The sequence below is a fragment of the Balearica regulorum genome, chromosome 2 (assembly GCF_011004875.1).
Source record: "Balearica regulorum gibbericeps isolate bBalReg1 chromosome 2, bBalReg1.pri, whole genome shotgun sequence".
Lineage (NCBI taxonomy): Eukaryota > Metazoa > Chordata > Aves > Gruiformes > Gruidae > Balearica > Balearica regulorum.
This window is the reverse complement of record NC_046185.1, coordinates 119,824,081-119,836,864: the sequence shown is the minus strand read 5'-3', so window position 1 is coordinate 119,836,864 and position 12,784 is coordinate 119,824,081. Positions and strand designations below refer to the sequence as shown.

The 12,784-nt window shown below is 39.8% G+C and overlaps 1 protein-coding gene across 8 annotated transcripts in view; it reads left to right on the top strand.

The window, feature by feature from the left end:
• The window catches only part of ZDHHC3 (zDHHC palmitoyltransferase 3), a 36,337-nt gene that overhangs the window by 6,547 nt on the left and 17,006 nt on the right, over positions 1 to 12,784 (top strand). For 7 of the 8 annotated variants that reach the window (XM_075745589.1, XM_075745590.1, XM_075745591.1 and 4 more), the window contains exons 2-3: positions 7,468 to 7,797; positions 10,471 to 10,595. In XM_075745589.1, coding sequence (XP_075601704.1) covers positions 7,492 to 7,797; positions 10,471 to 10,595 — 431 coding nt within the window. In that variant the 5' untranslated portion in view covers positions 7,468 to 7,491. Of the gene's footprint in view, positions 1 to 4,496; positions 4,572 to 7,467; positions 7,798 to 10,470; positions 10,596 to 12,784 lie in introns of those variants that run through there. The other variant, XM_075745588.1, reaches the window with a different exon arrangement.

The following is a 12,784-nucleotide window of genomic DNA, read 5'->3' as shown; positions in this document are numbered from 1 at the left end:
TTACTGCCTTCGTACTTGTATCTTCCCTACCCCTATATGGTTGGGAAGAAGTGTAGACTACAGGTGGGGGATAAAATACAGAGAGACTGACTTGTTCGTGCTTGTAAAGGGGATGCTGTAGCAGAAGCAGGTGAGAGCCAATTCCTGGGTTAGACCATCTGAGTGAGAAGGTATGGCTGATAGTTAAGGTGCTTTTTCTCCCTTGAAAGATAATATTTAGGATTTTTTTAGACTAGGCTGGTTCTGCCAGCTTCTCATTATGATTAAAACTTTAAAACTGCAACTCTTTTCTGCTTCTCTGGAAAATATATTCCTTATGCGATGAAAGCAGTGTAGTTTTTAAAATAGAGGCTAAAAATACCAGTTGTATAGACAAACTTTCCCCCTTTAATTTTTTTTTTTTAAAGTTGATACAGGACAAACTCAGAATTCAAATTCCCTTAATCCAGTGGCTTGCTGTTTTAAGTCCTGAGTCACCATCAAAATTGCAAAGCTGTCTAGAAGACAGGGACAGCTTCTCCTGTTTTGTCTCTCACAAGGCTGTCTATTCAGGATAAGTCCAGTGCTGTGGGAAAGCATGACACCCCCATTTGTTGTTTTCTGTTTCCCAGTGCAGGGTTGCTCTTTCCTTCTGATACTTGCTCCAGATAGGTGGCAATGCCACAAAGCTGGTTTGTATTTATGTGTTCAGGATTGATATTTCTCTTTTTACATAGGTTAAGTAGCTCATGTGTATTTAGTCTGTCAGGAAACTCTAAGACTGAAGTGACAGAACTTCTCTGTTGCCCTTGCAGCTCTGATGACCGTAAGTTATTTTGTAATGGTTTGTACTTAATGATGGTTTTATGGAACACCTTCCATCTCTCTGGCTTTTTGGTCAAAAGTTTATAGAGATCACTAACCTTGTGATCAGACCAAGTCGGATCCAAGCCTGACCTTAGTCTCTGTTGCCCTTGTGACCTGTGTCCTCTTCCTGTCCTGTCCTGCCCCAATTTTGTTGCTCATCCTTCATGGTCCAGGGCCTCTGTACCTTGGACAGTGTCTTTGTCTCCTCTCCTTTGCTGAGGCTAGCAGCTGACAGGCCTTGTAGGTGGGAGTGCAATCACCAGATAACTCAGACTCTTAGGTCCGTCTTTATTGCATTATTATTTATTTATACAGTACGCAGCCATTAGTTAAACAGAAATGATACAGACGTTAACCCCGAAGCTGTTACATCTGTCCTGAGAGATTACATACCACAAACATTAGCATAGGAGAAAACAATGTTTTTAATTGAGAAAACGTGGCCTTATTTTCCTTACAGTTCTACTAACGGAATTCCTCTGGCACTGTTGAAGTTGCTTCTTGTTTGCGCTGATGTAAATGAGAGGAGAACTGTGGGGTTTGTGCCATATGTGGCGGCGTCTCTTTTGAGTCCGTCGGTCTCAGCCCAATCCAGGGGGACCTGATCCTCAGGACGGAGTTTCTAAATCTGATGGATGTCTTTGAAGTAATTTCCACCTCCCTCTGAACTCCAGTTCAAATGTATTCTTCAGAAAGGCGTGACTTCAGTTAAATCTTCCCCTCTAATGAGATGCTTCTAATAAAAATAATAAAAGCGTGATTTTAGTGTGATGCATTTTTACTAAGGTCTTGTTCACACATGGCCTCCTCAAAATAATAAATAAATTTAAAATAAAAAAACCCCCATGATTTATGAAAATAGTTAATGATGTAAACAGTTTTCTAAACTGTAACTATAAAGCAACGTTGTAATATAGGCTCTTGCTGCCTTCCTGTATAGAAAAAATGTTATAACTGGGTTACCATCTGGTTTTGTATGCTCTCTTTCCCTCTTTCCAAGGTAGGCAATCCAAGCCTGTGCGTTTAGCCTCAGAAAACACAAGTTTGTTTTAAGCTTTGTAATTTTTTAAAGATTATTTTTAATGGATTTAATGTAATTCACATTCTGATTTCTTTATGCCATTTTTCTTCTGTATGGGAACTGAAACTGTTGAAATTGCCTGGCTTCAGTAGCCAAAGGGTTCAGGGGAATCTGAGATGTTTGTGAGCCTCTTACTAAAAGCAAACACGTAGCTGGTAATGTAGTACTTAGGCTGAAACTGTACCGCTTAATATGACCTGAATTTCCAGAAGAAAAATGGAAAATTATCTGCAGTAGGCATAATCCTGTTACCTGCTCCTGGTGTTGTTGGAGTAGGGCTAGCAGTACTGACTTTGCCCTGTGACATTTTGCTCAGAGTCATCGGGTGTCCCATCCGTGCAACGTTAAGCCCCATGCCTGATCCTTCGCTGTTGCTTTTGCTATTTCAATGCGAGAGGAGTAGTTTTTCATCTGTTTGGGCTTTTGGATTGGGGGTTATTTGGGTTTTTTGTGTTTTGCTTTATTTTAACCTTGTGTGGACTCTCAAAAATATTCCAATGGAAGTACAGCTCTCTATAGCAAATTTAAGCGTGCCAATAATAGGCTTGCTTTTTTTAGCTGCCTTTCACAGACCTGTTAGAAGTGTCCCGTTGACCCTTCAGGGTTTTGTAAACCGGGGGTTGGAAACTGCCATGCTGATGGATATCAGGATGAATCTGCAGGAGACTGCCAAAAATTCTCAGCATAGCTGGGCTGCTTTGTTCCACTCCTGCTGATCAGATAAAGCTTTTTAGGCCTTGCAGAAGCTGTTAGGAAAAAAAATATATGAATACTGATATTTCCTTATTATCCCTGCTAGAACTTGATTTGGCAAGTTTTGACAGGCTTGTTGTTGGATTTGGGCTGTGTGGAAGTGTGACAGGAGAAGCATAGGTAAATATCCTGTTAGAAAACACACTTCCTCTCATTTCTGTTGCAAAGGAAGATTAAATTGCGATGTTTTAATCAATGCAGTTTTAAGTACAGAAAAATGAAACTTCAAAATGAATTCTCTTGCAGTTTCTATCTGTCTGGGGTTTGTTGGTTTTATTTAAAGGGACATCCTGTCCTGTGGATTTAGATCCCCTAGTTTAGCTGTCGTGAATATAACATGACTGGTAATATATGTTTGCTTCCTTTTTGATGATGATAAAAAGTTAACTTTAGTGTTGTTTGTCAGCTTTCAAAATAGTTTCGGTGAACTCTGGTTCTGTGTGTGTCATAAAAGCTGTGCTGAAGTATCTCTTTAAAGTATATGAAAACCTCAAAAAATGCACACATGATCTGCCCTTGTCTTTTTTTTTTTTTTCCTTTTTTTCTTCCAAATTGTTTTAAGGTAATTGGCAGAACTTGAAATTCGCTTGGTTCATATGACAAAATGTAACCTCTTCCCAAAGTTTAATGTTAATGGACTTCTAATAGAGGAAATGGTTGCAATGTACGTAGTAATACTCTAGTTTTGCAATTCATATCCATGTGCTTGATTTCACCAGCATGAGTAATTACATGAAAATCAGCTGGGTGACAATGATGATGGCATTAAGCTTGGTGTAAGTTTTATAACATCAGAACCTCAGGTAGCTTTCAGGTACAACATTCGTTAGTTCATTCTTAATGCATTCTTTGGCGGTCACAGGCCATTAAAAAATAGATTTTTGACACTGCTTACGGCAGGTCAAAAGACAGTTACTTAATTTATGTAGGGTGTAATAGCATATTTTAAGCGTTCATTGTAGCAGTAAGTGGAATTTAATTTGTTTTATTTACATTTCTAAGGTGTATATTACATGGTTTTTTGATTATTCCCGTAATGCCAAATGCCTTCCAGATAAAAAAGAAGAAAAGGTCTTTGCTCTGACATGTCGTTAAGCTAAATTGATGTGTATGTTGTCATTGTGTCTCACACTTACCTAGTGGCCTCTCTTGTAGCCTGACACCGTGATTAAGTCCTTAAGCCCTTTGCCTTTGTTGTTGACGTATTGTTTGCTCCAGAGCAGGAGGAACTGACATATTCCATCTGTGTGTTATAAATTAAGTTCATATGCAGCATGATTCAAGGGTAGACCAGTTAGGGCAAGTTATTGCTTCCTCCCCTACAATCTTTTTTTTTTTTTTTTGGTATTGTTTATATGAAAATGCCAGGTTGGACAACATAAACAAAAACAGATGTTTGTGTATGTAAGAAGGAAGAATTAAAAAAAAAAAACCAACAACTAAGCGGGTCATGTAGAAAAGATGCTGAGACTCTAAGCTCCTATAGCTTGACTCTTAAGATAATGTACACTAAACCACATGTGTATTTCTGAAATAATGAATGATGTTTACATACTGATTACCGATTTTTCATTTTGTTGCCTGATGGTGCCTCTAAAGCAAGCATTAAATAACAAATTTGTCCTCCAGCCAGGAGTCAGAATTGGAAGCCTGAGCTGGGTCCTCTTAACCACTTCCTTACGGCACTGCAGAAATGAGTCCCCAGACTTGGTCTGAGGTGCCTCAAGGCTCCTTCGAGTTTCTACTTAGACAGTTCCACAGCAATAGCGCTGCTGCTTTTTTTTTTTTTTTTCCTCTCTCTCTCTCTCTAATTTAGCTCAATAATATTTTTCAGAGAGTGAGCTGTAGAACTCTTACTGGAGTGAAACCACTTCCTGCATTTGTGAGAGAGGTAATTTTTTATTTGACTGCTCAAATGTGTTGTTCAGGACTAAACGCACAATTTTATAATCACTATGTATTTGTCTAGCTTCCAGTCAGTTGCTAGTAATACTCCCCTTAAGGTGACTTGCCAAACTAATTCCTCCGTTAAATAGAGGAGTTTGCTTTTCTTGTGACTGTTTCATTCCTCTGCTTTGGGAAACAAAATCTCAATGGGGAAAAAAAAAAAGGCTCAGAGTCTAGGCAAAAAAATCCTGAAAGTCTGTGTTCAGGACTATCCCAGTTTGTTATCGTACCTGGTGTGTCAAGTCTAAAATTTCCATTTGAAAATTGAACACCTAAATTGCTGTTTTCTTTCTTATTTTTAATACAATATGATGTTACTGTCATCTAAACATTGTTGTCAGGCACGAGTCTTTAATTATGTCAGATTTATTTTGAGCCAGCAAACCAGCATAACAATTTTCATAAGATTATTAAATAATGCAATGAAGGTTAACCTGTTTCCTTGTGGGAGTGGAGGGATTGAGTCTTTAAAATACTTGTTAAGTCAGTGTGAATACATAAACGTTCTTACAGAAATTGTGAAAAACTGGGGAAAAGGTATGGATTTACTAGCAGGTATAGATTTATCTGAACTTAGACCACCAGATTGTTTGGGTAATCACTGTTTCTGAAAATTACATAGCTTGTCTCCCTAAGTATCGGGAGTCATGAGGCTAAATTATAGCTGTGGTTAAAATACAAAGTAATTACAATGTGGTATGTGAATTTTGTGAATGAGGAGGAGAGGGTTTTTGTGGAGTTTTTTCTTGCCAAAGTAAATGAGATCTGCACATGCACATTTTTATCTTGATTTTTCTGTTCTGTGTGATGTATGTATAAATACAAGACTGATACACTAGTCCATGCAACTTTCTTCAGATTCATAAAACATCTTAAACCCTCTCACTAAATGCTAAAAGCAAAAATATAAGAAAATACCTAATTCTTCTTATACTTATTTACTGGTTTACTTATTTACTGGTTTACTTATACCAGTTATGTTAGAAAACAAATATTGTGAATGGTCTGGTTCATCTCCTTCTGTGCACTGGAAACTTTGCGCTCCTGGCTTTTGCCTCTCGCTGTGGCAATAGGAGTTCAGTCACCTCTCTTCCATGTCACTCGCACTAACATGCACAAGCTTGTCACTTCTGTGCTTAGGTTTAATTAATCATCCTGCTCGTTAATAGCCTTAATCTTTGGTTGCGAGAGACTAATTGTCCTCTTAGGAATTTGTTCCTCTTGAAATAACAACTAGAAAACAAGCTACCATCTCCTGTCCTGTCTAGATAGGGGCAATAGCATCTGCTTTCAGATCAGTATTATGCAAAATAAAGCTTTCCCCTTGTACTTGGCAGAACTTAGCCATAAAATCTTTGAGAGAAGTTTAAGGTCCTAAATACTTTTGCAACCTTCTCATTTTTTCTATAAAATTTATCCATTTTGTCTAGGCAACAGTATTGCTTTTTTAACAGTTAAACACAAAAATAACTTCAGCATGAACTTTTTTTTGCAGAAAACGTAATTAATGGTGAGCATTTGCTCTCCTCTGAATTAAAATGGAAAAATGCACTCTTTTTTTTTTTTTTTTAACAAAGAAATGGGAATAATCCTTACATGTTGAAAAAGGAAGAGGCTGAACCCTTCTGTTTAGGTATATGCAATTCAGTGTATTTGGTAGCAAAATGACTGTATCCATTTTTGTAGAAGGTGGGTCTCTATGTATAGATTGTAGTGTTTTGAGCGTTGTGCAAATACTCTGTTAAGAAGTGTCTTTGGAAGAAGTTGCTGGGTGTATAAAGAGCCACTTTCAAAATGTAGCATTCCAGGTGTGCTCTAGCATCGAGTGGTGTACATTCACAGTGCAGATTGATTGATCCCCTGCCAGAGTCTTATGAGCACCTTTTTTGTTTCCACGTTTGGTGAGAGTTACACTGAGACTACCATTAAGTGCCGTGCATACCTGGAGTAGTATGGTTTCTGGCTCCAAAGTGGACCTTACCCTCTGGATAGACAAGGTGCCTGCAGAGGCGGAGAGGACAGGGCAATGGCAGCAAATGTCATGTTAGTGCCCTTATTGCAGCAGAGTGGACTTAGCTAGGAATGCTAAAGGGCAGGTAAAATGAATGCCGTCAAGGGATGGAGGAAAGGTGGTGGGAGAAGGATGGCAAAGCAGAAGGTTTAAGAGGGACGTGAATCCAGAGGAGGAGGTGAGAGTGGGAGACAGCTGTTTTTTGGGAAGAGCATCCTCCAGGCAAGACTAGAAATTGCTATCGAGATCTTTGCCTGCTGCTTCAGCAGTTCTTGCCACTGTAACTCTGCAGTGGTGTGTTTTTGTGGTTTTACCCCAAAACTGTGAGTCTGTGGATAAGGAGAACGGAAACCTCGTCCACTTGCTAAGCTTCCCAGTATGTGTAGGAGAGACCCTTCCCTTTCCCAGGTCTGATGCAGCAAAAAAGGGACCTTGTCAGCTCTGCCCAGTCTTTTTTCCTACATGGCAGAGTCCAGTTCTTGCTTCGGTCCGTGCTGTGGCTGCTCCCGTTGGCACCTACCTGATCACTGTTCTCTTAAAACTCGTTGCCTTTCCTTTGGGGGGGGTGGAGGTGGCACACCAGTGGATTTAATGTCTAATTAAGCAAGTCTTGAAAGCACTTAGAGAGTCTTCTGAGTAAGAAGTGCTCTGATAAGTGCAAGAGCCTGGTTTCTAAATCCATTATTTTGTGTTTGATTTATTTATCTCTTTTGCTTTTTCAACTCACTTTCTGTAATTTGGAATTTCCCACATGATCCCCATGCCATTATGTGAACAGACCTCTACGTGTCTTGCAAAGCAGTGAACGCTCTTTCTGCCTCTCTTACAGATGCAAGTATGGACATAATAGCCTATGATGATTACTCCAGTCCACCGCTTCAGAGATATTGAAAGGAAACCTGAATACCTCCAGCCAGAAAAGTGTGTTCCACCTCCTAGCCGCACTTCCCTGGGAACAATGTGGTTTATTCGAGATGGCTGTGGTATTGCATGTGCTGTCGTTACCTGGATGCTGGTGTTCTATGCCGACTTTGTAGTCCTTCTTGTCATGCTAGTTCCATCGAGAGATTATGTTTATAGTGTCATCAATGGCACACTGTTCAACACCTTGGCTTTCCTCGCTTTGGCTTCACATTTTCGTGCTATGCTGACAGATCCAGTAAGTATATCTCTCTCTGTATGTCTCGGAAAGAAACAGGCGGTGTTTTTCTTGTCTGCTAGATGTTGGGTAACTCAGTTGCTGAGTGAGTGGCAGATTTAAATAACTTTTGTGTGTCAGCCTGCTGAGTGAGGCTGCTCATGTGGTATGCTAATTTCTCATCCCACTCAAGTCAGATGCAAAGTCAAGGACCCAGCTTTAGATTCCCATTGTGTGAGCAGCTCCTCTTTTTTGCACTGGGAAGGAGAACGTTTCTGTCCGATGCTGTTTTGTCCCCAATGGTAGATCTCCTGTTTGTGGCTTGTTGTGTCTTGACAAACAGGAAAGCTGGAAAAGCTGGTTTTGATTGTCTGCCTTGGCAAGTAATTGCTTCAGCAGAATGGAGCAGAACGTGTGTTGTTTTGAAAAACCATGGTACTGTGTCTCATACTAGCGATTTAGTTGAATTTATTGAACCATGCTGAAACAAATACTATGTGAGCATGCCAAGAACTGACAGTTTTTAGGCAGGTGGGAAACACCGTAATTGTAAGACCACCTTGTATGTCTCCGTAGGAAATTGCTCTGTGAGATACCTGGTCTACTGCTTTCCTGTCTTTCAGCTAGTGAGAAGATAGAGTTTAGTACCATGATGCTTATTCTGAGTGGCCTGTGATGGTTTATTTTGCTTAATAACCTCTGGACAATATCAATTTAAAATCCCATCTCCACTTGTCAGTGGAAAACAAAACAAGCTTAGACTCCTCTTGACCCCTTCCTCCAGTGTTCTTGTTGCTGTTGGGAATGGGGGGGGTGCCTCTGATACTCTAAGTATTCCTTCCAAATATGATTTCCCACTTGAAACCTTGTTAGGTGCGATTAAAACTTCAGTGTAATCTTTGTTTCTTAGTTTCCAGCTCTCCCAGAAGCCACAGCATTGTAGGAATGCCTTCATTTGGGGTAATTTCACAGCTTATGGTAAAGACCAATTCATTGCATGCTACTGCTGTTGCGCAGAACTGTAAGCAGTAGTTGAGGCTCTGAAACTTATGGTTGTTGAACTCAAGAACAGAAGGTTGCATCAATTTGTTATGTAGTTTATATCCTGGGGGTGGTGGTGGTGGTTGTTGTTAATTATTGTATGTGGTGTGGCTTTAATGCCTAGGGACCTTCAGGTCGCTGGAATTATTTCGTGGAGTTAGCAGGAACTCTTCTGAAACAAAAGCTGTATTCTGAAGCAGGCTGGGCAAGCAGTGTTGGAGAAGCAGATACAATCTTTATGCAGAGTAATTGGGAAAAGATATGCTAATTCTTAGTGTGTGGTGGGATTTTTGTGTGTGGATGATGAGAGCTGGTGGGATTTTGTTTTGTGGTGGTTTTGTTTTTTTTTTTTTAATGAGGAAATCAGCTAAACAGAATGGAGGTGGGAAAATAAAGTGAGGGGATGCAGCAACGTCTGGCAAAGAGTGTGAGTTGGGGATGAAGGAAACTGCCAGGTCATGAAGAAGCAGGGGCATGTCTAGGATCAGAATGAAACAGAAAGAACTGCTGAAGCAAGCAGATAGAATTCTTATTATAAATAAATGAACACCTGAATTCTTCAGAATTGATAGTGTGTGTCATGCTTTTCAGGAACTGCTTCCTGTGGGTTCTTGCTAAAAACATTCCTAAGGTTTTGAGCTTTGCTGCATACTAAAGGGAGAGAACAGGAGTTGTAGCATTTTGTGGAGATTGGTCTTGTAATTTTTAAATTGGCCAGGCCTGTTGGGAGGTTTCTGTGGAAAACCCCAAAGACTGCTCAGGAAAGCCTTATAGTACTGTTTTAACATGCAGTTATCTCATTGATGTGTATTGTTCCTGTTTATTGCTGTTGGGAGGTTGTATAGATGTGTTAAAAAGAGACTGTTCCATCAGAAATCTGTTAAAATATTACATCCCTGTTTTTATTTCAGTATAAAAGCCTTACCTGCACAGAGGTGTATTTGTGCCAGTGTACCAGCACTGACTTCATACAGAACGTTTCATGACTTCTTTTTTTTGGAGCCCTAGAAAGGCTGGAAACTCTTGAACTGAGGCTCCTGCAGCAGCAATACATTACCTGTTTAGAGACAGGTATTTTAAAGTGGAAATTGATTGCACAGCTAAGAATGTTTTGCCTAGTCTTACTCAGGTGGGAGTTTACTATTTGAATGTTAAACCCTAATTTAAATAACAAATACAAAATGGGAGCATAGCTATAAATGCATGAGGCATTTACCAGCAACTCTTAATGTACACAATGATACTTGAGAAGTAGCTGCTTCTACTGGAATAAAACATCTGCGGTTTCCTGGTTGTGATATGAAATACTGGCATGATAAATTTGTTGATAGAGGTAAAGAGAGGGATGAGGATTCTTGAATATTTTAAGGTTACTATAGGATTACAGAAGACTAATTGCTTAAGTGAGGATTTACTGATATTTAAAAATACAAAAACCACCAAAATGATGTTTAAGTTTGTGGTTTCATATATTAGGACCTCATTTGATTTTTTTTTTCTGAACCTTCTTGCTCTTCCTGAAACCCTGTTGATCTTAGGGAAGTTTTTATTTCTTTCTCTTCGCTCCCCTCCCATGGTTTTAAGTCATCCTATTGTTCTTAGCACTTGTAATGTCCACAGGTTAATCTTCTGGTTTGTTTTTTTTTTCTGCAGGGTGCTGTACCCAAAGGTAATGCCACAAAAGAGTTCATTGAGAGTTTACAGCTAAAGCCAGGACAGGTGGTTTACAAGTGCCCAAAATGTTGTAGCATCAAACCTGACAGAGCACATCACTGCAGGTAAAGTTTTTTCTGAGGACTACTCTTTTATCAAGACCTCAAGAATTATCCAGTGTGCCTCGATCCAAATTGTTATTGGAATCTGAGACTTGAGTGGTTAAATTGAGAGATTGGCATCCAAAGTCTGTTGCCAATAGTGCAAGACACATTCAAGCTTCTCTGAAAAACTTTCAGGCCTTTTCTGACAAGTTGTCATCTATAGGAGGCTGGGGCTACTTCTTGCAAAGCGAGAAACACCTCAAATGAATGCTGCCTTGACACCAAACCTGTAATTGACATTCCATAAATTTTCATGTAAACATGACTTAGAGGTATTATATACCAGAATGCATAGAAATCCATGAAATGTAATGTCTCTCAAAAGGTTGGTGTCCTTTGATTTTTACTTTTATTCACAGACCCATTTGTCTAACTGTAGATACTATTTAGAAGTAATATTTAAGTTAAAAATGAAGTTCAGGTAACCGTATATAATTTTTAAGAGTTCAGACTTCCCCATTTTCTTTGAGTACTGTGACTTTGTTTTGTGCTTTGTGATAGATCAGTATGCCTACTGGTCTGTCATGTCCTTTCTTTTTTCTGGTGGGATAAACTTCCCTGAAGAAGGTACCTGGTAGTGAGCTTTTTAGTACTAAAGGCAGTGAGCAAAAAAAAAAAAAAAAAAACTACTTCCTAAAATTCTCTTCTGCTTTTAAAACAAGTGAACCTGCTTTCCAGTAAGTAGTTAATGAGTTTACACTGGTATCCCTTCCTTACCTACTCAAAAACCAATGCATACTGAGAGAACTCGTATCACGGTTACTGCTGATTCAGGCACAGGTCTTGGCGGGAGGGGAATACGTGGTAGTGAGCTGAACAAACTTGTTCTGCTGTGTGCATTTTTCATATTTATTTTCAGACCTTTAGTTTGCAAATATTTTTCTTTTTTTGTTAGTTTTTTATTTTAATCAAAATCAGGAGTTGGTTATTTAGCAGGACCAATGCGATCGTGCCTATCACTTATTAATGCTACCGTAAAATTTCCTCTGACACTTCTTCAATTATGAATGACACTTTGCATGTAAAATGCTGTCTTGCTGATGACTCACAGTGTAGGTAAATGAAAAAGACTCTTTGGCTAAACACAAAACCTCATCTCCATAGTCCTTATTTCTATGCTTTAGGATAACTTTAGAGACAATAAAATTTGAGACACTGAGCACTGATGCTATTGAGAATTTTCAAACAATATTTTGTTGGCGGTTTTATTGGACTTCCAGACATCAAGGTTGTGCATATGCATCAGCAGGAGGTACAGCTAGCTGTATGCCTGAGGGACCAAAGTGCTTTTTGATTCATATGCAATTTTTTGAGTCCCCCATGCCCAGCAAACTGCTCCTTCCAGCATTTGGAAGCTGGGTGGTTGAGCAGGGGGAGCGTGTCTGAGTATGGGCAATCCCTGCTGCCTATAGTTTTCAGTCTTAGTTTCTGAATTTCCTTTTCCACCAGATAGTTTCACGTTCTGTCTCTCATCCAACTGTTTGATACGCACACATGGAATAAAAACTCTCCTCTCAGCCTTTGCTACCTCCTTCACGGAGGTTGTCTTTGGCTTGGCTGCTTCAGGTTGTCCTTCTGGGGAGCTTAGGACGTAGGAGCAACGGAAGAGGTTGCTTGGGTGCTTACCTGTTTCAGAGCCCAAGGGAAGTGTGTGCATGTCTGCACAAAGTAAATTAGACCACAGGGAGGCTTCCTCCTGCTTTACACCAGCTGCCCCGCTTTCCCCCTCCCTTTTTTCTTAAAAAAACAGTAATTGATACTTGTCATATGAAGTATGATGTTGTCTGGCAGATAATGTGTTTTTACTCTGCCAGCTGATTTCTGTCCCCATGTAGCTCAAAAATCATGTCAAGCTGCTTATTCTAGCAAAACGAGGCTTTTCCTGTTGTCCACTGCACCTGGGGCTGGCAGGTAGTAGGGTACCCCTCCCTGCCTGAGGAGAACCAGCTCTTCATCTGGCTGGGGCCTGCCTGGCCAACCTTTCATTTAGGATCAGGGCTATAGCAACCCGTTTGTTTTTCAGGCATGGCATGTATCCTTGGGGATTACCCCCTCCCACTGTGAAGAGTGAGTGCAAGGCTGTTCTGACTGAGAGGTTTTCTATTATTTATTCATACGTGCTCATAAGAATGTGTGTATGTTTTTGTTTG